The 24986-nt window shown below is 47.0% G+C and overlaps 3 protein-coding genes across 3 annotated transcripts; 2 read left to right on the top strand and 1 right to left on the bottom strand.

The window, feature by feature from the left end:
• Positions 1 to 662: 662 nt before the first annotated feature.
• LOC109780278 (GDSL esterase/lipase At4g26790) lies at positions 663 to 3911 on the bottom strand. The gene is made up of 2 exons (XM_020338873.4): positions 3288 to 3911; positions 663 to 1542 (listed from the first exon to the last, which is right to left on the bottom strand). Exons 1-2 carry the CDS (start codon positions 3693 to 3695, stop codon positions 856 to 858), a joined length of 1095 nt encoding a protein of 364 aa, XP_020194462.1. The 5' UTR covers positions 3696 to 3911; the 3' UTR covers positions 663 to 855.
• A 4224-nt stretch (positions 3912 to 8135) lies between these two features.
• LOC109780269 (uncharacterized) lies at positions 8136 to 9184 on the top strand. Its single transcript, XM_020338858.4, has one exon. It carries the CDS (start codon positions 8561 to 8563, stop codon positions 8909 to 8911), a length of 351 nt encoding a protein of 116 aa, XP_020194447.1. The 5' UTR covers positions 8136 to 8560; the 3' UTR covers positions 8912 to 9184.
• An 11715-nt stretch (positions 9185 to 20899) lies between these two features.
• On the top strand, positions 20900 to 24409 carry LOC109780268 (putative receptor protein kinase ZmPK1). The gene has a single exon (XM_020338857.3). It carries the CDS (start codon positions 20946 to 20948, stop codon positions 23541 to 23543), a length of 2598 nt encoding a protein of 865 aa, XP_020194446.3. The 5' UTR covers positions 20900 to 20945; the 3' UTR covers positions 23544 to 24409.
• Positions 24410 to 24986: the final 577 nt, after the last annotated feature.

Genomic DNA, 24986 nt, shown 5'->3' with positions numbered 1-24986 from the left:
GTAAGTATCGTACTTAAAATCATACATAGGTGTTCACTTGAAAATGACATCTCAAGATGGCGAAGGCATGTTCACCAAGGCACAGTTTGTTAAAATTGGTGTTGCATAGTGCTACCATCATACTGGAATATGGGATCACAAGTGTATGCCCTGTTGGCTCCTACTAGTTATTTGTTAATACTCCCTCCGTTTCTTTTTAGTCTGCATATAAGATTTGGTTAAAGTCAAATTTTATTAACTTTGACTAAGTTTATAGAAAAAATCATCAAGATTTACAATATGAAATCAATATTGTTACATGCATCATGAAATTAATTTTTGTAACATATAACTTTAATATTGTAGATATTGATATTTTTTAGAAAGTTGGTCAAACTTTATAAAGTTTGACTTTGACCAAATCTTATATGATGCGGACTAAAAAAACCGAAGGGAGTACTAATTAATTTAGGAAAACATTATCTGGCGAACATCAGCTGGGAGCGCTTTCTCGGCGAACGCTTCAAACTTGCCATGCCATACCAACTATAGTTGCCATGACAACTTTGTAGGATTTGCCACGACCGGAGGTGAAAGTTGCCAAGCTGTACAAATAATTAATGCTATATCTGACAAGTAGACATCTGAATGGCATTAGTTTCACATTCAAAGACCCAACAATGTACTGCAAGTATGTAAATTTAATCTTTCTCACTGAAACCCGAAGAGTGGACGGACTTCATCTGAGACAGTGTACATCGAATCGCCCACGCTAAACAAATGCATGCTATGTATCTACGCCAGTTAAATGATACTCTGATCACAGTGCTGCCCACATTCCCTTTTCATATTTGCTCAGTATACGGGAGCTGATCCCTACGTCAACAAGCTCAAGCTCACCGCCGTCGTCCCTTTGGCGAAGAACCGGTTGATCTTCTCGGTTGGATGGAACGAGTCCCAGAAGAAGTACTTGTCGGCGTCGTCGCACGTCAGCGGGGACTTGTCGTTGCACATGAACCCCATCTCCACCTTCCCGGTGGCGCAGCAGCCCTCGGACACGTTCTCCAGCCCGAGCTTCTCGGGGTGGTCGATGAGGTCGACCATGTCGTCGTAGACGTTGATGTAGGCGAGCCTGTACCCGCGGAGCTCCGCCCGGAGCCTGGCGATCATGGCCTTCACCTTGACGTTGTAGTCCCGGGCCACCTGGTTGTACTCCTCGTTGCAGGCGCCGCCGCCGAGCAGGTTGAGCGTGCGCTCCAGCGGCACGCAGCCGATGGCGGAGAGCCCCGCGAAGGTGACCCGGCGCGCGCCGAGCCGGTAGATGGCCGTGAGAAACTCGGCGGCGCGCGCCACCAGGAAGTCCTGGTACTCGGCCACCGTGAACTCGAAGAACCGCCCGGTGACCAGCAGGTAGTAGTTCTCCAGGAAGTCGTTGGTGCCCACGCTGACGACGTACACCGCGTTGGCCACGATGTGCCTGGCCCGGGCGCGCCCGGCGTGCTTCGCCAGCCGGCGCTGGTACTCCTTGAAGTACTCCACCTCCTTCCACATCGGTATCACTCCCTGCATGTGCACGCGGAGAAGAGGATCAGCAACAGTGTTTTCCTTTCTGATGAATGTTGTTTTCTGAACGGAGGATTCTGCTACCCTGGGTTCTGAATATTGACTGTGTTACTTTCGTATGGTGCAGTAGATTCAGAGATTGAATGCTCCATGATATGTGCATCGATTCGATTAGCATGTCAGTACTTTCTGCCTGTAGACACACAGATTCTGGCCCGGGAAAGATCGGTGCGGCTGGTTGGTGAGAGCAACGAACCAAACCACCACTATTTGGCTCATAAATTCTACAGGAACCACAATCGATGGCGCCAAATTCAGACCGAAAACGGTGGACTGACCGCTAATAAATGTGTCAATAGAACGAACCGCGTCGCTCTCGAGCATATGGACTGATGGGCAACGCCAGCTGAAGGAAACGGAAAGCAAAGAAAATGTTGTCTGATCATGGATATTCATGGTACAGAACCACTCTAGGGTCTCGACTCTGGATCTGGAAAAGAAGCTTCCTAGCTAGCCTGAGCAGGACAGGGTACACTACATTGAAGAAGATAGGCTCATAGGCCGATTATGCACCGCAGCTGCAGGTCGATCGATATCGATTGGTAATGAATGGGTTGCGTGCGACTGAATGAAGGCATGTGGTCGGCCATTCGGAGCGCTGAATGCGAGCTAATTAACGCCTCTGCATGCAGATGCAGTTGGTTGCTCGAAGAAGGAGGTTCATAGCTCAACAACCATGAAATTAGCCCTTTCTTGTTTTCAAGATCAACAATGAGAATGCTTGTGTTGGAGGGGAAAACGCAACCTAGGGGATGCTTGGCAAAAAAGTCCTATATATTCTGCTGGGTAGTTGATGCGCGCGGTGCGTAATTAATTAGCCGTCCAGCCTGATGGCCGGGCCGATCGCTCTAGCGTCCCAGCTAGAGCCGTTGACCAATGTGCCTTGTGGCGATCTGCAACGTCTAATCAAGGTTCCCAGTGGAGTAACACATGCATCGTTTGAGAAAAAAGACGGTGTGCAAGTGACATATATATAAACGCATGTCGTCTCTTCAGAAAATGTGTGGTTTGCTTTCTGTTATCGGAAAACAGTGCAAGTCAACATATAAGGAGGAGAAGTGATGCTGAAAAAGAACAGATGCGCGGCCGGCTTTGCCGTACCGGAATTTGGGAGGACATCCGTTGCGTGCGTCTTCCTCTGCAGACGTGCATAAACGGCATGGCGCGCGCGAATTGGCAACAGTTGGTGGGCTCGTCTAAAATTAGATTCCACCCGCGCATCTGCTCTATTTATTGTGTTGCTTCGCCAGCCGCTAATCGTGTTAATTGCTTCAGACGGACGGCTGAGATGATGTTTGGACCAGAAATTAGCACCAGGACGCATGGCTCAACTGCCATGTTATGGGGTTTTATGCTATCGAGCCGGTGCCTGTCGACTTAAAAGCTGCCTGCAGGTAGACTGGTACGTACCCATGGGCCTGCGTGCTGTGTCTCACTGTTGTACGCACCCTTGATGACCAAATTAGTCAGTAACCATACGGAACAAGAGGCCTTCGGATACTAGGAACAACAGGAGTAGCATTTGCGTCGCCGGCCGATCTAGCGTACTATTGCGTGCGTGTGAGTTTTACTGGCTAGCTAGCTTGGTCCCAAGTTACTCGTACGTGCTGCAGTTGTATTTGTACTCACTACGGACGCGGCAGCTGCGGCGTGCAGGTTGGTGCGTGCGGGTTCGCGGTTCGTACCAGGACGCTGGCGGTGGCGTTGTCGAGGCCGGAGCCGGCGGAGGCGAAGACGACGCCGGTGGCGAAGTCCTCGATGCCGTAAGCCGGGTCGAGGTACGCCGGCACGAGCGGCGGCAGGCCGAGCGCCTCGGAGACGAAGTCGGGCGGCAGCCGCCCGTTGCAGAACCGGCCCGTGGCGCCGCCCTGCAGGTCGCGCCCGTACGGCGGGAAGTTGCTCTTCAGCACCGTGCCGATCACGTTGTTGTTCCCCGTGTCCACCGTCGAGTCGCCGAACACGATCACCGCCGGCACCACCGGCTTCTTCTTCCCCGCCGCCGCCGCCGCGCCTACCACGACCGCCGCGGCCGCGAGCAGCAGCAGCACCGTCGCCGACGTCCACGACCTTGCCCGGTGAGGCGCCATCAACATGGCGTCTCAGGGTGGCGTCGCGCGTGTACTGACTAGTGACTACTGACGCAGTGCGGTGGTGCTACGTGCGTGCGGCGGGCCGGCGGTCGCGGCTTGCAGTTGCAAGTGCGACTAGGCCCAGCGCTCGTCGCCAGCTCGCCACTAAATAGGCGGGAGAGCCGGGAACGCGACGAGGTGCCGACAGAGGGGATGCGTCGCGCGCGCGGTTTCTCAGCTGACCGAGGAGGCTTTCATCAAAGTTACACCGGGAGGCGCATGACCTGACCAGCCTGCCCCACTTTGTTCGTTGGGCAGGGGAAATGCTGCTACTGAGATCGTTGTCAGTTGGCCTTTTTCAAGAAAAGGAATACGATCGTCGCACTGTCACGTTATTCAGTGTGTACTGTCCACTGCCCAACTGATATACATGTTGGACCACAGGAATTGATTGGGGTGTCCAACCCAAATTTGTTTTCATGGTTTGCACAAATAGCTCAATCTCACGACTAGATCTCACAACTGATATGCCTACACTTTGTTTCAGAAAGCAAAAATGTGAAGGGTCTGGGTAAGGTGTCCTTCTGCTAGACTGTCTGGGTTGATTCCCTATGTAGCTACAGAAATGGCTAGTTGCTCAAGCAGTGTTAGTAATATATAGTACTGAAAATGGATAAGCTGTCCCTGTAATGTCTGGATTCCATTATGCTCACTGCGCTACCACTGTACAGGTATATTTACCAGAAAGAAAGCATCAACGAAAATGGTAAATGGAGACGCGCTCTATGGAGCTCTTTATTTTGAAAATTTTGAAAATCATATTTTGAAGTTTCAACAAAATCTAAAAAAACCATACGCATTCATACGGATGTGTAATACATGTGCGTGAAATTTCAAGATAGTATACTTACATTATAGTGAGAGCTACACAAAAAAGACAAAATAGTAATTTTGAAATAGTTAGCCATCGTTAAGTGCCTGTCTCTTTCGGGCTATGATGTAGGCCGAGCACCTTTTGCCTTTTTTTCACTCAGGAGAGCATTTTACTTTGTTAGAGCAATTACAGGTGAATCCTAGAAACTTCTCCCCTGTAGTTTTATAAGGGGCTTCACTTTCTTCCTTAAAATTCTTCAAACTCTAAAGGAACCCCAATATGTCATTTCCAATACCCCACTATGTTAGAAATAATTGGTCAAAGTTAGAAATAGTTGACTTTTAACTGAATTTATATGCCACCTATTTGAAAACAAGATAGTAAACAGAAATATATATAGTATGTATATTATAGAGAAAAGAAGAAATATAAAAGATGTCATCGAGCCCCAATGTATAGGGGGGGGGGGGGGGGGGGGGGGAGAAGCCCATGATTGGTGACGACCCGTCAGGAATTGTTCGTCGGTGGTGACTCAATCACTGTTGGTCCATGCACTAGCCAGTCCATCTAAAGGCTGAACTGATGGAGAAGGATGGGCAATATATTTCAGCACTCCACCTCACATCTAGACTCTTGTAGGCCTTAGACGTGGGAAACTATTCTTAATTAATAGTGCATTGGTATGGTCTTGATGAAATTTAACTTATATAGTGAGAAATAAAAAAAGAACAAATCCAATTGAGAATAGTAATGATCATCTACTGTATGTGTTGCATGAATTTGGTACTGTCCACGATCAAATTTACATCATCTTATTTCTCAACCCATGTTGCCGCCGTGGGTTCCTCTGCCTCCCGCCGGTCAATATGACTGCAAGTGGGTGGGGGTGGGGGTGGGGGGGGGGATCTTTGTGTCCAGTTCAGGCTTTGTAGGTGCTTCATCTCTTCATCGCCGGTGAAGCCGGGGTAGTGGCAGCGATGGAAATAACTTTTCACGGATTTCTCCATGTCGATGGGCTTTCTTGGAAGGGTGTCAACAAGTCGGAGGACGCCGTCGATTGCCGATCATTATGTATGTCATTGTTAGCATCAGCAGCGGTGTCCTATGGAGGGGGCAACGTGCAACATGTTTTTGTTCTCCAAATCAGTATCTGTTCAATGAAGCTTAACCAGATATAACTCCTTCGGGAACTTGTGAGGTTTGTGACTCCTCCTCCATCTTGGTGCAACCTCTCCGGGATGGTGAGTTTTGTTGTGCACCAGACGGGTCTTGAACTCAATACCTCTTGGCTCTGATACCATGTAGAAGTGCTTGCTCTAACTAATATAATCAAAAGACCAATCTGATTAAAAAGACTAAATATTACATTTATACGTCAACATAGAGGTGGGTACAATCTCTACTCACCACACGCCATCAGAGAATGCAGAAGGCGGCAACAAGTATTGTATCGTAAATTCATGATAGCAGGAACCAGGAAGGAACAGCCGGTCATGAACTCTCCGACGACAACGACACCACAACCTCGAGTGGACGAGCCGCGATCGCAATCAGCACCGCATGTGCGTGCATGCAAACGCATTCTGCATGATTGTATCTCGGGGTGACGGATGGCGCCCGTGCCCCGGACGCCTCTCCGCGGTCGCTCTCCGGCCCGCGCGGCCGGCGACGGATGCCATAACTCCCCATGCACGCACCGCGCGCCCACCACCGCCCCGCCAGCTGCATGGGCCTTCAATTCTGGCAACGACGCGGAGCCGCACGGTTGCCCCCCGGAGCCCGCCAACGACCATAGGCACGAACAAGCTAGGCACGATCGACGTACGTATCTCGATCCGGCCACCACATAACCGGGACCTCGCGCACGTATTTCCGGGGAGAATGAAGGATCCGGGACCTCGCCCATGCACGGCACACGGTTGGCGCTGCAGTACGGCCGGTCGACGACCGGCCGGCCGGGCATGAGAGGCGGAGAGACGACTGGTTGGTTCCGTATCACCATCGTGGGCTTATTGTGCAGTTAGGATCGTGTCTCGTCTTGATCGGAGGTAGTCGTAGTCGTGTGCGTGCCCATGGCTGGTTTGCGTGCTACGTTGTTTACGTACTGGCCCAAGAAAGCTCGTTGGGATTGCAAGTTGCAAGCCAGGATTGTACGTTTATTATTCTTCTTCTTTTGTGAAACAAAGATTGGGTTAGGAAAAAAGATCACCGTAACAGGCACAACACCCGGGTCAGGAGGCTCGAGAAACGAAACCAAACTTCAATGGCCAGGTTCATAAGATAAAAACGAATTTAATGGTGAGCATTCCGTGTTGGATGATCTCCCTTCATGACGGAATTGCACTAGTTGAAACTACTCCCTCCGTCCGCCAAAGAGTGAACGTCTGGGTATTCTAAGACAAATTAAGGATTTTGCAAAAAAGCCCTCCCACCACTCAATTAAGGTGCCAACAGCTGTACCAATGCTTCGATTCCCGTTGATAATAAATGAGAAGGGAGAAGTAAACACAACTTTGCCAACAAATGAGAAGGGGTGAACGTAAAATTACCTCGGTGGATCGCTGCGGAGCCAGACGTTCACTTATTTTGGGAAAATTACTCGAGCCAGACGTTCACTCTTTGGCGGACGGAGGGAGTATCTCTTCATCTCCTTGATACCTACAGATCCCAATAGATGGGAACATCAGCTGGGACGGAGCTTCGAGCGAACGGTTGGGGCCGTGCAGCTCCCAGCGAACGTTTTCCCAGTCCCTCGTCGTTCGCTAGGGGCAGGCCAAGGCGAACCCCCTCGATTGGCACAAAAGGCCTAGTTAAGTGTTTTTTATTTAAAATTGCCATGCTAAACTTTTCTAAAAAAAGGTCATGTGATTTAGAAAAAAATTCCATGCTAAACTTTAAAACTGTCATCCTCTATACAAAAATGCCATAAACTAAAAAGTAAACAAATTTATAAATGTCATGCTCTGAAAATGTGAAATTGTCATGCTACTTTATAAAACAGCCATCATCTAGATATATTTTTTATCTGGATAAGCCCAAAACTACCATGCCATTAAAAATGGCATCCTCTCAATAAAAAATGTCATTCTATTATTAATAAAAATGCCATGCGCTTCAATAATAAATTGTCATCCACTTATTAATAAAAATTCCATATTATTAATTATAGAAATGGCATATAAAAAAACAAACTTGAATTGTGAACATTATAAAAAGATGACATCCTCTTATAATAATAAAAAAATGTGATGTCATTAATAATGAAACTGCCATGTACAAAAGCAAACTTGACTTGTGGACATTAGAAAAAAATGTTTAAATTTGCCATCTTCTAAAAAGAGGTGAAAAAAAAGGAGGGACTAGATTCAAGGTCGATGCTCACGTCCCTGGCCAGTGTGGTGTGCGGGCAGTGTTTTAACTAGTAAAGCGTTCGCTGGGTTTTGTACTCACATCGAACAAGTTAATAAATCTGACGTGACTTCTGTCCCTGCGCCAAGATTTCTGCAACGAATCCGACGAGAGAGAGAGAGAGAGAGCGTGTTCGCAAGGATTGCCCGCCGGCGAATGTTCGCTAGATAACTTTTTTGGTAAATAATACTCAAATGCTACAGGGTTTATCCTTTACAAACGTGTGCATGCAGTCTTGGCCTCTAGGGCAAGTGCGAGCGAAGTACGCACTTTTTTTTCCTTCTCAGTTCTACTAGCAAAGTATGCACATGGAGGTCCTGATCCGAGGACCGCTCGATTATTCCACACCCTGGGAAGAAGAACCCGGGTGACCACCCAGAAGAAATGGCAAGAAAAGGAGCCGTTTTGGGGTGTCTCCTCAAGGCTAGGCCCCGGCTAGCTCGATTTAGCTCCGCCATGCAAGCCGCCAAAAACGCAGACCTGCACGCAAACCTTTCCTTAATTCCTCACCGCAGTCGTCGTCCAGCTCGATTAACTTTCCTCTCGACTACAATCCCCGTACCTCTTCTGAGAAAGCAAGTACAGTCCTCAACGTCGAGGCGCACCCATGGCGGCGACCGTGCGCACATGGCTGGTGGTGGCGGCGCTGGCGTGCGCGCTAACGCTGGCGCTGCGCTCGGCGGACGCGCAGGAGACCGAGGCGCAGGCGCAGCCGACGTCGTCGTCGTTGCCGGCCCAGAAGCCCAACTGCGCTCCGGGCGCCGCCACGCCGTGCCGCGTGGGCGCGCTGCGCGACCCGGAGAACCAGGAGGAGGAGGGGCTGTTCAATGTGAAGGTGAAGGCGCCGGCGCCGACCGCCGCGGGTGACTCCGACGACAGCGACGACGACTACAGCGACCCCGACAAGCCCAAAGACCCCGACCAGTCCGACGACGAGCTTATCGTTCTCGGCCACTGATCTGATCGACCGGCCGGTCCGGCATGATCGATCACGTGCGCGTGGCGCCGGATGGTTTTCGTTTTTTTTTGTTGGACTGGCCGGTGGCGGATCGACCGGTGCTCGTTGGACTTGCATTGTTGTTTAATTCTTCAGCTAATTTGTTGTTGTTGTTGGTGTTGTTAAGTATAAGTAGGTAGTGCGTGGATTGGCAAATATGTTCTGTAAGCTAATAATTGGATTTGATAAAGTGTGATCCTTACATGTCTTAAATCTATAAAAAGATTGGGTAAAGTGTGATCCTTACATGGTTAGCAACGTTCATGGATTGATCCGTGGCCATTGGAGTCCATAGCAGAAAACTACCACAATCACGATGAAAATCACCAAAATTCACCACAATACCTTCTGCCAAAGTAAAACCACTGAAGATAAAAAAGTACGTAAAGCCACCGAACCATGTATTTTTTTTCACCTTAAATACCGATGAAGTGCTCTTTTTGATACATTCTGACACGCGTAGCTGACCCATCGGGGTTGACTTGGCAAAAAAAAAAACACGAGCATACTGACTTGATCAATTTCCTCCTGCTCTCTAGTGATCTATCGGTGCTTTGGTGAGCTTGGGGGTTCTGGTCACCATGCCTTTGTTTCTTCATCCTCACTGGTGATATACTATGACATAGTCTCGGAGGAGGTAGGAGAAGGGGATGTGGGCAGGAGGGGCTGAATAACAAGCCCGCCTATTTGCCGCTCACTGTGCGAAGCTGTCAACATATAGTGTACATGGCGGTTATTTAGGCCGGTCATACACGCAGCCCAACATCCTTCGTTATTTATACTTTTCAGAAATATATTAAAAATATATTTCAGAAATAAGTTCTCAAAATTATTATTATACTTTAAATCTATTTCTAAATCTATTTTTTATAAATAAATATGCTTACATATTACTCCCTCCGTTCCTAAATATAAGTCTTTCTAGTGGTTCCACTAGGTGGACTACATACGGAGCAAATTGAATGAATCTACACTTAAAATATATCTATATACATCCGTATGTGGTTTATAGTGGAATCTCTACAGAGACTTATATTTAGGAACGGAGGGAGTATATGTATTTAAAATATGTCCTATGTATACAAACAATTATATATAAAAATGGGAAAAGGTGAAGAGAAAGAAAAGATAAAACCATCGGAAAAATTATAGAAGAAAAAACAAAAAACCAGAAAGAAATACAAAGGAAAAAATTGAAAGAAAACCAAAGAAACCAAGGCTAAAACCATAAGAGACAGGTAATACAAACAAAGTATCTGAAAAAGAAACCGACAATAGGCCCGGTCCATAGTATATGCGCCCTGCTCTAGGCTATTTGCCTCGCCGCACCGACCAACAAACATGTTTAGATGGTTGGATGAGGTGACGGCCACTTTTTGCAGAGTACGTGGATGTTGCTTCGATTATTGGGATGGTCAACTTTAAACACTGTTTTCGTTTAGATAATAAAGCAGCACATGCGCTAGCTAAATTTTTTTATTGTAGTAGACTTTGTCTAGTTGGTTGGATGAGCCCCATGACTGCATTGCCAGTGAGCTTGTGAACGATGTACTCCCTGTTAATTTTTAATAAAGCTAGCCATGATGGCATTTTCTAACAAAAGGTTTTGCCGTGAACAAGAAAAAAGAGTGCTCCTATGCCGCGCGAGATGTGGTAGAAAACGGTCAAACGTGCACCCTGTTTTTGAACTCCATAAAATGTTCAAGAAATTTAGAAAAATGTTTTCGTAAAAACGTTCCAAATTTCATTTTCCCTGAATGTCAAAATATGATCACAAATTGAAAAAATGATCAATAATTTGAAAATTATTCCTAGATTTCAAAAAAATCTTATGAAACTAAAAACTTTCATTCATTTGAGAAATTATCTCAAAGTTCATAAAATATTCCAAAATATTAAAATATTCTCAGATTTAAGAAACTTTCCAGATTTTAATTGTTTTTATTTTTTCTCTAACATAAGAAAATGTTTAAAGTTTTTAAAATATTCACAATTTGAAGAAATTATCTGATTTTGAATATATTCATGAATTTAGAATGGGAAAATGAAAAAAACCCGAAAGAAGACCTACTGAAAAGAAGCAGAAAAAAAGACCTCAAGGAACGTTAAAGCATCTCTAGCAGACCCCGCATAAGTGGTCAAACCTGCAAAAATTTTGCGTTTTACAGTTTTGGGCGAAAAAAGTGTCCAGAAGTGAAACCGTAAAAGTAGTCCAACCCGTAAAATTTTTAAGGGCCACCGCAAATGCACACCCGAAACCCTTATCTTTGGAGGTTGGAAGGCCGAATATAGGGGGGCCCGTATACCGGGTCAAACCTCGTCGGAGCAAACACGCCGCCGCGGAGTTTGCCGGAATCCGCCCTAAACTCGCCGGAATTCATCACCGCACATCGGAAAAGGCCGCTAGACGCCGCAATCGATTGCCGCCGGTTCGAATTGGACGAGCTCGACATCGTCGTGGCCTCCCATGACCTCAGCCAGGCCGCCGGAATCCTCCCGACGCGGCAGGCAAAGGGGCACGGCTCGCCTGGCAATAGAGTAAGGCGCGGACGGCGGAGGCGACGGGGCGTGGCCGGCAAGGCTGGGCGCGGACGACGGAGGCGACGGGGCGCGACCGGCAAGGACGGGGCGCGACCGATGGGTGATGGGGCGCGGCCGACGGCCGACGGGGCGCGGCCTACAGGCGACGGGGCACGGCCGACGGGGTTGGGCGCGGCCAGCGTGGCCGGCGCGGTCGGCTGGAGGAAGGGGCGGCAACGGCCGGACTGGAGGAAGGAGCTTTTTATTCCACTTTTTATAGTTTGTTTTACAGTATCTGTTCGGCCGCGCTAGTTTTCGACCCGCAAACGCGATCTTCGTGAAACTGTAAACGCGTTTTGCGGGTCAAGTTTTTGTGGGGTCTGCTAGAGTTGCTCTTATAGAACCTTTTCAAAAACGGTGAGAGCACACACCATATATTGGCAGATCCAATTGAAGCAGCTTGCTTCGTCATGGTGGTGTGCGATTGCGCAAAAGAAGAGGGAAAGGGGAGTTTTTTTTTTTTTGAGAGAGAGAGAAGGGAAAGGGGAGGTGCAGCAGGTTGCACCGTCGTGGGCCGCATGAGATCTGCCAAGGAATTCGTCGTATGGGCCGCAAACTTTCTCGTCCGTCATGCCGTACCGCTGCTTCCTGTTAAACGTCTGGGGCTGCACGCGCGCGCGCATGGCAGGCGCTGACCGTCGACGGCAAACGCACGCCGCATGCAGCCAGCGGCGTGACGGCCGAGCATGATGGATTAAACTATCCATGGCCGGGAGTTCTGCAAGCCACGGCCGGCGTGACCCCGCGTATATTCGTGCGCCCGGAAAGCAGAAAAGCTCCCCCCGGTTCCATGGCACGTACGTACGTACAATAATCAGTACCCCCTCCGCACATGCGCATCGCGTTCGCCGGTCACCAGTAAAAAAACGAGCGGAGAGAGATCATGAAGCGGCCGGCTTCGACGCGCGAGGATGCTGGCCCGGAGCAAAACATGCGTGGATGTCGCCACCTGATCTGTCCGCCCTCCACGTTAACCCCCGATACTCCTGAGTATGCCGCCTCTCTACCGACCCCCGTCGCCAGCCAGAACCAAAACATGATGCGTGTATTGCCTTTTCGCCGTATACTCGCCTACTTGGTCTGTAAAAAGCGAGCTCCGCTGTCAAAAAATGAGTTCGAACGACCGCGGGCGATAGGGTTAAAAAGCGTGGTGGAGGATGATGGGGCATGGGGTTAGCGCGTGGGAATCTGATTAGTGAGGCGCCGGCACGCCACCTGAAGCCCCGAGGTGATCCTATCATCACTTCAACAAGTCCACCTCCACGAACCACTTGCTTTGCTCTACTCCCTTTTCTACCTTGTCCCCTGGACCTAGCTTTGCTTCCCCGTGGGCCCGTGAAGTGCCTATTGGCACTGCTTTCCAAGTAGACGCGTATGAAGTGGAGCATATACCCGGCTTTCTTAATTGATTTTTCATCCCTAAGAAAATTGTAATGAATTTTGATCACGTTGTGTGTAGCTTAGCGACACAAGTTTTATGTCCAAAATCTGAGTAAATTAGGGACCGAAGGACTGCTATTGCTGTAACATTTATAGCGGTGGTGCGTATGCGCGCAATTAAATCTGTTGCGAAGAATTTGAGCAAGATGATTGTCACCTCTGCCACCAAAAATTGATACTACTTAATTAATAGCAACTGCCTCCAATAGACAATACTGGTTTTACTTTTGGTGTTCTTTGTACTATCTTAACAGTTGATGAATAGATCAAAAGTTTTTCCTCGCAAAAGAGAGAGAGAGAGAGAGAGAGAGAGAGAGTCGATAATTCATCCTGGAGCCCGGGCTCAGCTGCACCTGGTCAGCAAAAAATTCAAAAAAATACTAGAAAAATTCAAAAAAATCCAAAAATAATTTGTGTGGTAGATAATTTGATGCGTGAGGTCCGCTCCAAATTTTAACTCATTTGGATATCTGAGTAGGCCTCGGCAAAAAAGACAAATCGGGTCAAAACAGTTTGCGAACAATAAACTTTTTCACAGACCCCGATTTTGTCTTTTTTGCACAGACTTGCTCAAATGTCCAAACGAGTTGAATTTTGCAGCGAACCTCACGCATCTAATTATCTACCATACAAATTTTTTTGGAATTTTTTGAACTTTTTTGTATTTGTTTTGATTTTTTCCGTGAGTGCGGGTGCAGCTGAGCCCGGGTGCAGATTCGCCGCACTCAGAGAGAGTAGTCTAATTTGTTATATTCATAGCAATGCACGGGTATATAGCTAGCTCTAAAATGTAGTCAAGATCTTGTAGATCACATGATTTTGATCCAATGGATGCCCAAGGTTCACTCTCTTCTCCTTCTTGACTCACACCCATGGACAACTAAGTTGCGCTACCATAACCCCCTTCTCCCGTCCCACCCATGCCTTATTGTCTTGACTCACTCAAGTCAGCAACCGCCTCCACCGCCTAACCTCCTTTGTCGCACCTCCTCTCACATTGCCATCCCCCATTTTTTTCTTCTCTCTACATTGTCCGGTAGACACATCTCAAGTTCGATGTTGCCACCCGCCTCCGTAATTGTAGTCTGACTGTGTCAACCAGCTTAGACAAGATTGCAAACCTCTACATAAGTGGTTGCTGGCCCAATGTTGCGTTATTTTCCCTTGATACATAAGCTAGGGGAATTCCCCCTTTTCAAAAAAGCCTAGGGAGCATAAGGAACCCCAACCCTCAAACATTTTGCATTGATCATTGGTTGCCTTTCGCTAAGAATTCACACCATATGCACAATAGCTTATCGATTAACTATCTAATATCATCATTTACTTGTTTCGTCAAGTAAACTATATTACCTTCAAATTTTGATTGCATGCTTTTCTTGGAACTCATTGTATGCAAGTTAATGGAGTACATGACAAAATTGATATCACTTGCTTGTCAATTCTCACTGATCTTAGAGATTGTGTGTTAATGTCTAGGACGACAAACATTTATATATGGAGGTGCTATTAATTTCTTAGAATACTACCTCCATTTCAAATTACACCATTAATTAGCATACACCTTTTGTGATGCAAAATCATAATCATGGACAAATACACATTTTGGAATATGAATAAAATATGAAATCAATTTTAGCCACATAAAGTATACACAAATAGAGTAATTGTTTGTCCATAGATTATTCTAACAAAACCTAATATACGAAGTATCTTTCAAATGGAGTGAGTAGGGAGATAGAGAAGTAGGTTCTATTATGATGTAGATAATGACCTTTAGAGAGATGCAAAAAGGGGGAGAAGCCAAGCGAAAAGCAAACAACAATTATGATATACAGGGTAGAAAGAACCCACGGCTCGATCTCAACAGCTAGTAGAGAGTAGAGATGGGAGGGAGATGAGAGGCACTATTAATTTGTTAGAGAAGTGAGAGATACTACCTCCATTTAAAATCACACTATTAGTGTGCACCTTTTGTGATGCAAAATCGTAATCACAAACATACATTTGGAATTCGAATAAAATACGAAATCAGTTTTTGTCACATAAAGTATATACAAAAGGAGTAATTTTTGGTTTTCCAAGACTTAACATGCAAAGTGGTATTTTTCAAAGGGAGTGAGTAGGGAGATAGTAGACAGAAGTAGGTTGTATTATGACGTAGATAATGACCTTTAGAGAGATGCAAAAAGGGAGAGAAGCCAAACCAAAAGCAAACAACAATTATGATACAGGGAAAAAGAAGCCACGGCGATCGATCTCAAGTTCTCAACAGCTAGTAGAGAGAGTAGAGATGGAGGTGAGATGAGAGGCGCAACCCCTCCCTATGCGAGCCGTGTCCCCCGGCGCGGCGCCACGGCAGGGCCGCTTTGGCGCCGCTGTCCCCGCTTTGTGGCAGCCGCCCTCATTGCATGCATGCATGCATGCCCCCGTCCTCTTAACAAGCTGGGAGGAGTATTAATCTGCAGACGGATTTACGTGCAAGTCGCTCCCGATTAAGAAACTGGCCCCTCTTCGTACGGAACCCCCGCCGAGGCCCCTTTCTAGGCACACACATCCTGCGCTCCTGCCCCCGATGCTGCCCTAGCCAAGCCAAGCCACTCCACTGGCGGTCGGTCGCCGTCGTCTTCCTCCTCCCCCTTCCTGCTCGATCGTCGCCAAGGAGAGAATCCTCGGCTGTCTGCGCTAGTCCAAGTAGAAAGGGAGGGGCTCCGCCTCTCTGGCTCCTACTAATTCCTAACCGAACCGCGTGGAATAATGGCCGCCTTCCGCCCGCGAAACGCTCGACCTACCCCACTAGCTGCCGCATGCCGACCGTCTGTGCGTGGAACGAGAGGGGGGCGAATATCTTTTGGTCTGCTGTGCTTCATCATTCTGCTCACCACCCCTCTCTCTCTCCCTCGTCTCGTGGAGATCGGTCGAGCTGCGCGCTTAAGACTCCGGCGCATGCCTCTCCTCCTATTTCATGCCCGGCCCCTCCCCCCACAGCCTATCATCGCCCCCTACTGCTCCCTGCGTTCCTCGCCCTTCTGTTCTGTCTGCAGGCTAGATCTTGCATGGTTAACTGCAGATCAGGCTGCCAATGGCTGGGTATATAGGCTAGCTTATGCCGTATACAAGCAGTGCCTAGCTAGCTACATGCATGGATGCGTGCTATTTGGAAGGAAGATCCAGAGCGCGCTAGTTCTAGGACGCTTCTGATTAACCCTAGGGCGCAGGAACAACGGCAAAGAGGTATGTACCAGAGACTTGATTTGGTTCCTCCTCAACTGATCTGGCAAACATGCATATATGGATCTGGATCTCATTTGGACCGATCATGCATTTAACATGTATGTATGTCTACCATTTTAATTCTGTTCTTATCTTGGAATGCAGGCTGATGAGGCCGGGGAGCGGAGGCACACAGCCTGCTGCTTGCATGAGGTTGAAATTAGATCCAGCGGCATGCATGGTGTGCATAAATTGCATGGTTGATCATGTACAAGCAATGGATCTATGGAGCGATATTGGTGAGGTTCAATCCGATGCTAGGTCTTACAATCGTGGTAAGACCAGTATCTGATTGAGCCGTGCCAATATCTCTCCCTTGCATGCTTCCTCCGCCCAACTACATCTCCATGGCAGGTGAGCACTATCTACTCCATCGAAGTCTAGCATTTTAATTATTTTTCTGCAAACCATGCACCAAGTGAAAATAATTAATCGACCCCTGTTTTTGGACATGAATTATATAGTTAAAACAGTCTGAAGTCTGAAAATGTCCTAAGGCCTTTGCTATATACCCCGAGAGAGGCTACGCACTCAAGTTCGGTGCACCCATGATTTTTTTTTTACTTAAAAGGGTAATGTGATTTTTTGGGTCCAAGCTATAGCTATTCAGTACAGTACATAACAGTACCTTTCACACAAGTAATAAATCATTTTAAGTTTCATATTTCCAAGGCTAAAATTCAGCCAAGTTTTGTGACAAGTCTCACATATTTAGTTTTGTTCAAATCACAACATGTTTCAAGTTTTTGATTTTCAGATGCACTAATTGCGAGTATTCTCTAAGATTTTCTCATCTATATATGGAATGTGGTTGGATATTTATATTTCTTCGAAAGAAGGTGGTTGGAAACATTACTCCCAAGTGATTATAGACTCCACGTACGTACCCAGCCAGATAACAAATATCATGGAGTACATTCGTTAGTTTAAGATCATTTGTATGCCTATGCCTAGACTTTTTTTTAACACTTGTATGCCTAGACTTCACCAGATAAACTTGCACTACCATGCGCTGGATATGTTTATCTAGGTGGTAGAAGTAGAGCAACATTCTTACCCCTTTTGCCTGGACTTCAAACAGTATCATGTTAATTGTCTAAGGGCATTGGTTTATAGTCAATCAATGTCTATTTGTTAATACTCCGTATGCTTTTGAATGAATCGAGGAAACTAATCGTCAAGCAGTAAGCCGTGCTAGGATAGGGTTTATCCTCCTCTTCAGGAAAAAGTAAGCCATACCCATGCACTCAAGCTAGCACTATAACATTTATTAAATACGGAAAGTTGTAAAAATAAATAAATTGTGAAGATTATTATTACAAACACATAATTCTATTTCTTCTACCCTTGTGCTAGGTGCAAATTTGAATTAATATTCTTAGTTTAAGTTGTAGTTAATGATGCAATCTACATGAATTTTTTTAGTTATGTTAAATTGTATTAATGCACTGCCAAATCTATTAGAATCTGAGTGCTATAGATATTACTTTGTGTAAAATGTTTGATTTTTTATATTATTTGTAAATTTATATCAAAACTGGTTTGTAAATCAGAATTCCCATAATTGAAGTTGACGTCTGATGTGAATGCATCTAAATTCTTATCTTTCGAAAAGAAGGTTGTATACCCTCGGATGTGAAGGCACCATATGTGCTTCTATCTGTATTATCTGTTTCATGATCGATATAATTGTAATCGTTGGACGTTAAATGTTTGATCTGTTTGTAGCATGTACTATGTTATGCTGACCTAACACACAATTAGACAAATAAGATTTGATCAAAATACATCTGAGTGGGGGACTAGTGATAACTCCGTGATCACCATGACCATCTTATAATTGGAATGCTAGGTGTTGCTTGTTAGCGGGATGTGTGGCGTTGAATCAACAAAAAGTGGATGATGGCAAGATGATGTTCGGTGACGGACGTTGGATGAAAACTTACAGATCAACGAGGCTTTTGTTTTATGTACTCCACTTTGTCTAGAGAAGATAATAAAATATTTTGTACAATAATTCACCTCTTAGTTCTTGGTGTCATTTTTTATTGTTAATGTCCATGTGAATTCAAAAATAGATGCTAATTAAAAAAATTAAAACATGTGGCAACAAAATCTCTTTACTCTAGAGAAGACCTATGGTATATTAGAGAATATTTATTGAACCTGAAGCATTTTTTTGAACCAGAGAACTGCATGTGATCAATAAACTAGAATGGAGAAAACATAATACAAAGTCTTATACAATACCCACCAAAATGACAAGAAACGACACAAGGACAAACCCAAGGGCATTAAGCCAAAGCTACTCAAAACAAAGATTGGAAACACTTAGCCCCAACCTTAAACCATGCACACGCACTACCCTTGATAAGGTTGACCAAGGTGTATAGAGGAACAACTGTGTCCTCGAAAATCTCCTATTGTGTTCCTTCCAAATGGACCAACCAACCAACATGATATCACTGTTGAGTTTCTTCTTGTCATGCGTAGGAACACAATCTGAAAATTCTAGACCAAATGATGTTCACGACCGCACAACCAACAAGGAGATGGTCAACGTTTTCAAAAGAATTGTAGCAAAAATGAGAGGATCATTATGCGGAAGCCCACACTTAGCATGGCGATCCACTGTCCAAATCCCTCTTGTGGGTAGCCAACCAAATGAAGAATTTGCATCTCAGAGGGCCCCAAGATTTCCAAATTGCAATGGCCAAGGTTCATTGAGGAAGCCCCACAAAGTTTATCATGCAAGCTGATTTTGAAGAGAAGTGACCCGATGGCTCATGTTTCCATTTCCATATGTCAATCGGTCACAATCAAGCTGAACCTCCTGTATGGCCTCCCATTAGTTAAGCAACTGAATAAACTTGTCGATTGAGAGAGGAGCTCTAAAATATTTTAGCTGTAGACCTCCTTCCAGAGCATAAGCAACCATCCTTTTAAATCTAATATTATCTGGAATGACCGCAACAATATCCGGCGAAATAGAGGCAAGAGGAGTGCCATCCTGCCACACATCATACAAAAAATATGCTCTCACCATTACCTAAAGTCACCTTGGCTACAATGTTAAATTTTTGCAAGTCATCCCTACCAAGAGTCAACCCCAAGTGCCTCCAGGGCTTGTCAACATCAACGCAATCGACCCAAGACTGTTGTAGAATCATGGCCGAGTTCATATAGACCAGGCTAGTAATGCGAAGGCCACCAACCTCTCTAGGGCTGCATATAATCTCCCACTTGACACGGCAATTGCCTCCAACTGTTTCTTTAGTGCCCCTCCAAAGGAGCGCTCAACGAATCTCGTCGGTTGTCTTTAGAACCTAGGCGAGGGCGCGCAAGGGGCTGGGTGGGGTGGGGGGGGGGCTCAAGAGATTGTAACTGGAAATGGCAATTGAGGTGAGAAATTGACTGAATAAGCACCAAACAACCGCCTTGGGTTAACATAGCAAATCGCCAAGAAGCAAGGCTCATTCTAAGAATGTCCAAAAGCCTTTGAAAATCTTCTTTACTTGCTCTTGAGAAGATTGCAACTCAGCCCCAAGGCACATATGAAAATCTTGAACAGAGAGACGACCACCTGAACATCAGTCGGTGAAGTGCAAAGGAACACAATAACATCATCGACATAAATTGAAAGCCTTTCTGACATAGTGCCTGGAGGAAGGGCACTTAAAAGACCCACGTCACCCTTTTCATCGTCATGTTGATTGCATCCATAGCAAGAATAAAGAGCAGTGGTGAAAGAGCATCTCCCTGGCGAAGACCACTACCATGACAAATCCGTGGACCCGGAGCATCAATTATGAGGATTATCGAGGACGTCGACGATAATATAAAGGAAATTCATGTTCTCCGCCTTGGACCAAAACCTTTAGCTCTCAACACTTTCAAAAGATAGGGTATGCCATGTATACCTAATAAAATATATAATTGAAGAGACTATCTCTTAGTCAAAGAGAATGCAAAGTTCTTTTATATTTCTTTCTCTTTCATGTTAGCAATCATCCTACAGAAAAATGAGACATGGTAGTACCATTGTAGTACTCCCTTTCTAAAGCAATATAAAAGTGTTTAGATAATTAAATAGTGATCTAAATACTCTTATATTTCTTCACGGAGGGAGTACATGCCAAGTATAAAAATTAAGGAAGTCTTAGGTTCATCGACATGGTCATGTTGCTTGTGTGTTACTTCCTCCGTCCGTAATGTTAGATTTTTTTTGACAAGAGTAATTGTTTCTTCGCGATTAGTTTGACTTCCGCCGAGTCAACAAAAACGATAAACCTATACGCACGGAACATTACGGGCCTCCCACAGACTACTCGACGCTAATCAATCTCTACCCCCGATTCTCATGGGGGTGGGCTCCGCCTCCTTAATCACAAATCAAAAACTGACACATAACCACAGCCCGTTGAATCCGTAAATCCCATCCCGTGCGTGTAGCATTACTCGAACAAAAATGGCTGCTTGGTCAAGCACAAACCCACGCAAGTGTGGCTGCTAACGCACTCCTACGTGTACAATGATGTTAAGATGGAATTAGCAATAATTCTAAACACATTGGAATCACACAAGTCCATGTACTTGAGGCTGGTCACGGAAAGCAACTGAGTCCATGGCTGCTACGGCGCCAAAACATAACGTCAATGGCGTCGACCAGCATAAAAACTCGACGAGCTTAGCTCTGGTGCACATGTACCGAGACGTACACCGGAAAAACAAAGACCACGGCGCGCGAGCTGGTAGTATCATGATGAGAGCGCTCGCAATCCTCCTAGTGATCACCACTGCGGCGACCTTGCCTCGCGTTGCGCTCGCGGCAAGCGATGATCGGCGCCGGACGAGCATCCTGTGGCGCCGCGGGTCCATCGCCGTGGGGGACGACGCCCTGGTGTCCCCGAGCGGCGACTTCTCGTGCGGCTTCCACCCCGTCGCCACCAACGCCTACGTGTTCGCCGTCTGGTTCACCGCCTCGGCCGATCCGCGCACCCTCGCGTGGGCCGCCAACCGCGACGCCCCCGTGAACGGCATGGGCTCCCGCGCCGAGCTTCTCGTGGACGGGACCCTGGTGCTGCGGGACTTCGACGGCCTGGCCACGTGGAGCACCAACACCAGCGGCACCGGCGCCGATCGTGCGCAGCTGCTCGACACCGGCAACCTCGTCGTGTCCGACGCCACCGGCCGCACCCTGTGGCAGAGCTTCGACTGGCCCACCGACACGCTCCTCCCCGGGCAACTCATCACGCGGCGCGCGCGCCTCGTGTCGGCAAAGGCGAGGGGCTCCACGTCCTCCGGCTACTTCAGCTTCTACTTCGACAATTTCAACATCCTCAACCTCGTCTACGACGGCCCGGAGATCAACATGAACTACTGGCCGGACCCCTTCAAAACGTGGGTGGAAAACAAGCGGACGGCCTTCAACAGCAGCCGACTCGGCCGCCTCGACGACCGTGGCCGCTTCTCGGCGACCGACAATCTGCGGTTCGCCGCCTCCGACATGGGCGCCGCCGGGCACGTCATGCGGCGACTGACGCTGGACTACGACGGGAACCTCCGGGTGTACAGCCTCGACGTCGCCGGCGGCGGGGTCTGGCGCGCCACGTGGGCGGCGCTCTCGCGGCAGTGCAGCGTGCACGGGATCTGCGGCCGGTACGGCGTGTGCGCATACGGGCTGGCCGGGCCGGCTTGCGCGTGCCCCGAGGGGTTCGAGCCCAGCGACCCCGGCGACTGGAGCAAAGGCTGCCGGCGCTTGTTCGACATCCAGTGCGGCGAGGACGTGTTCTTCGCCGAGCTGGCGAACGTGGACTACTGGGGGTTCGACAAAAAATTCCGTCAGAAGGCCACCATCGATGAGTGCCGGCAGCTGTGCATCGACGACTGCAGATGCGAGGCGTTCGCCTACAAGAAGGGGGGAGGCGGCTTCTGCTACACGAAGGTCTCTCTGTGGAACGGTCGGAGCTCGGACCCCATTCAGTTCATGTACTTCAAGGTCCCTACACGCGTCGAGAAGAAGCTCAACCTGTCGTCCGTGTTGCGCTTGCGCTTCGACGGCCATGACTGCAGCACCACGCAAGAACGAAACGCCAGCGTCGGCTACTCGCCCTCCCGTCACCTGAAGAACTACAACGGCAGCAAGATAAAGTTCGTCTACCTGTACAGCTTCCTCGGGGGATTGTTCGTCGTGGAAGCCGTCGTCATCATCGCCGGCTACCTGTTCGTCTTCCGGGCCGACCCGGCCGCGGTCCAACGCGTCCACGACGATGGCTACACCTTGGCGATGAGCCACTTCAGGAAGTTCACGTACGACGAACTGTCCAGCGCTACCTGCAATTTTGGTGAGGAGCTCGGGAGGGGCGCTTCGGGGGCGGTGTACAAGGGCGTCTTGGACGACGGCCGGGACGTGGCCGTGTCGCGGCTGGTGGAGGTGACGACGCCGCAGGCCGAGGAGGTGTTCCGGTCGGAGCTGAGCGTCATCGGGCGGATCAACCACATGAACCTGGTCCGGATATGGGGCTTCTTCTCCGAGCGCTCGCACAGGCTCCTCGTCTCCGAGTACGTCGAGAACGGCTCGCTGGCCAAGGCCCTCTTCGGCGGCGAGCCCGCCCTGGGGTGGCCGTCGAGGTACAAGATCGCCGTCGGCGTCGCCAAGGGGCTGGCCTACCTGCACCACGAGTGCCTCGAGTGGATCCTGCACTGCGACATGAAGCCGGAGAACGTTCTGCTGGACGCCGACCTGGAGCCCAAGATCACCGGCTTCGGCCTGGTGAAGCTGCTGAGCCGGGAAGACGACGCGTGCGGCAAGGCGCCGTCCCCTGTCCAGCTGGGAACGAGGGGGCACGTGGCGCCGGAGTGGGCGCTGAGCCTCCCGATCACCGGGAAGGCCGACGTGTACAGCTTCGGCGTCGTGCTCCTCGAGCTGCTCCGTGGGCAGAGGGTCAGCGAATGGGCGGCGGTGGAGGGCGTGCCCGGAGGTGATCAGCAGGCACGCGTGAACCTACAGGAGATCGTAGCGTGGTTCCAGGACCAGACGCTGGAATGCCAAGGTGACCGGTCGGCGCCGTGGCTGGAGGAGTTCGTGGATGCACGGTTGCTCGGCGACTTCAACCGCTTGCAGGCGGCGGTGATGCTGGAGGTGGCTGGCTCGTGCGTGGAGGATGATCCCAGCAGGAGGCCGAACATGAACGCCGTTGCGCAGAAGCTTCTCTCGGCGCAGGATGTAGTAGGCTCGGTGTCCCTGCGCCGTGTGTGTCCGGTTCCTTCCCAAGGCATCAGTAGTCTGCACTTCGTCTGAATCTCTTGCGATCAGTAATCTGCCAACGAGAAGTTTGGCAATGTTGCTACTACAAAGGTGTACTCCGTGGTAAGTGAGATGGATCGGAGGGGATACTGTTTTAGGCTGGGCATGTAGGAGTAACTTAGATTTAGCACTTTAGCTACATGTCAGCTGACTGGGTTTTAACTTTTGGGTCAGTTGACTTTTTTAATCATTGATTGCTGCTCCAAGATGCGTGCTAGTTATTTCTTTTCTGTTGTGTGTGCTGTCCTATATTGGCCCGGACGTTTTTTGATTGATTCCTATTTTGGGTCGGTCGATTTCTTGTTGGGCTAAGCCTGTTAAGTGTTTTCATATTAGGCTGTTTGTGTGTGTTTTTGCTTCTGTTTTTTGTCTGTTTTTCTGGGTATATTTTGGATGTTGGGTGAACAAAATATATACACGTAAGTAATTTATAATACGTGTATAAATTGTAATTGTGTGAAAAATGCACTATTATGTGCTTATGTCTTGCTACTAAAATAGCGCAGTTTCACTATAATTGTATTTTATGTGAAAATTCCACTACAATATGCATATTCTTGCATATTATTGAAAGCGCAATTTTGTATATATATTGTGTGTAAATTTTGTTACTGTTTGATTATTTTATAATTTCTTTCTTCTTAAAGGGTAATATCAATGCAACTAATTCATTCTTACTTAGAAAACTTCATTATCTTGATTTTGTTTTAGTAGTTATTTCATATATTTTTTGAAGGGTAATTCCAAAATCACAAATTCATTTTTTCTTACAAAACTTCATTATTTTTTTGATTTAGTGTTTGTTTCATTTTCCTTTCTAATGGTAATACCAATGTCACTAATTTATTCTTTCTTAGAAAACTTTCTTTTTCTGAGAATTCTACTATTATATACTTATTCTTGCATATTATAAAAGAAGTGCAATTTCTGCGTAAATTGTGTACAAATTTCTCTCTTTTTTATTTTTTAAATTTCTCTCTTTTTTATTTTTTTGTTTCCTTTCTTCTTAAACGGTAATACCAATGTCAATAATTTGTTTTTTTGTTTCCTTTCTTCTTAAACGGTAATACCAATGTCAATAATTCATTCTTTCTAACTCATTCTTTCTTAGAAAAACTTCATTATTTTACTTTTATTTAGTTTTAGTTTTAGTTTTAGTTTTATTTCTTATTTAATTGTAACACAAGTGACATGATTAATTCTTACTTAGGAAATTTTGTATATTGCAAATATTTCACTACTATATGCTTATTCTTGCATATTAGAAAAAATCGTAATTTATGTGTAAATTGTGTGCAATTTTTATCACTATTTGTTTTTTCATTTCTTTCTTCCTAAAGTGTAATAGCAATGTCATTAATTATTATTTTTTAGGAAACTTCATTGTTTTTATTTTCTTTTGCTTTTTATTAAATTTACTTTCTTCTTTAAGGGTAA

Source organism: Aegilops tauschii, chromosome 7, assembly GCF_002575655.3.
Source record: "Aegilops tauschii subsp. strangulata cultivar AL8/78 chromosome 7, Aet v6.0, whole genome shotgun sequence".
NCBI classification, from domain to species: domain Eukaryota; kingdom Viridiplantae; phylum Streptophyta; class Magnoliopsida; order Poales; family Poaceae; genus Aegilops; species Aegilops tauschii.
This window is presented reverse-complemented; position numbering and strand designations above follow the sequence as displayed.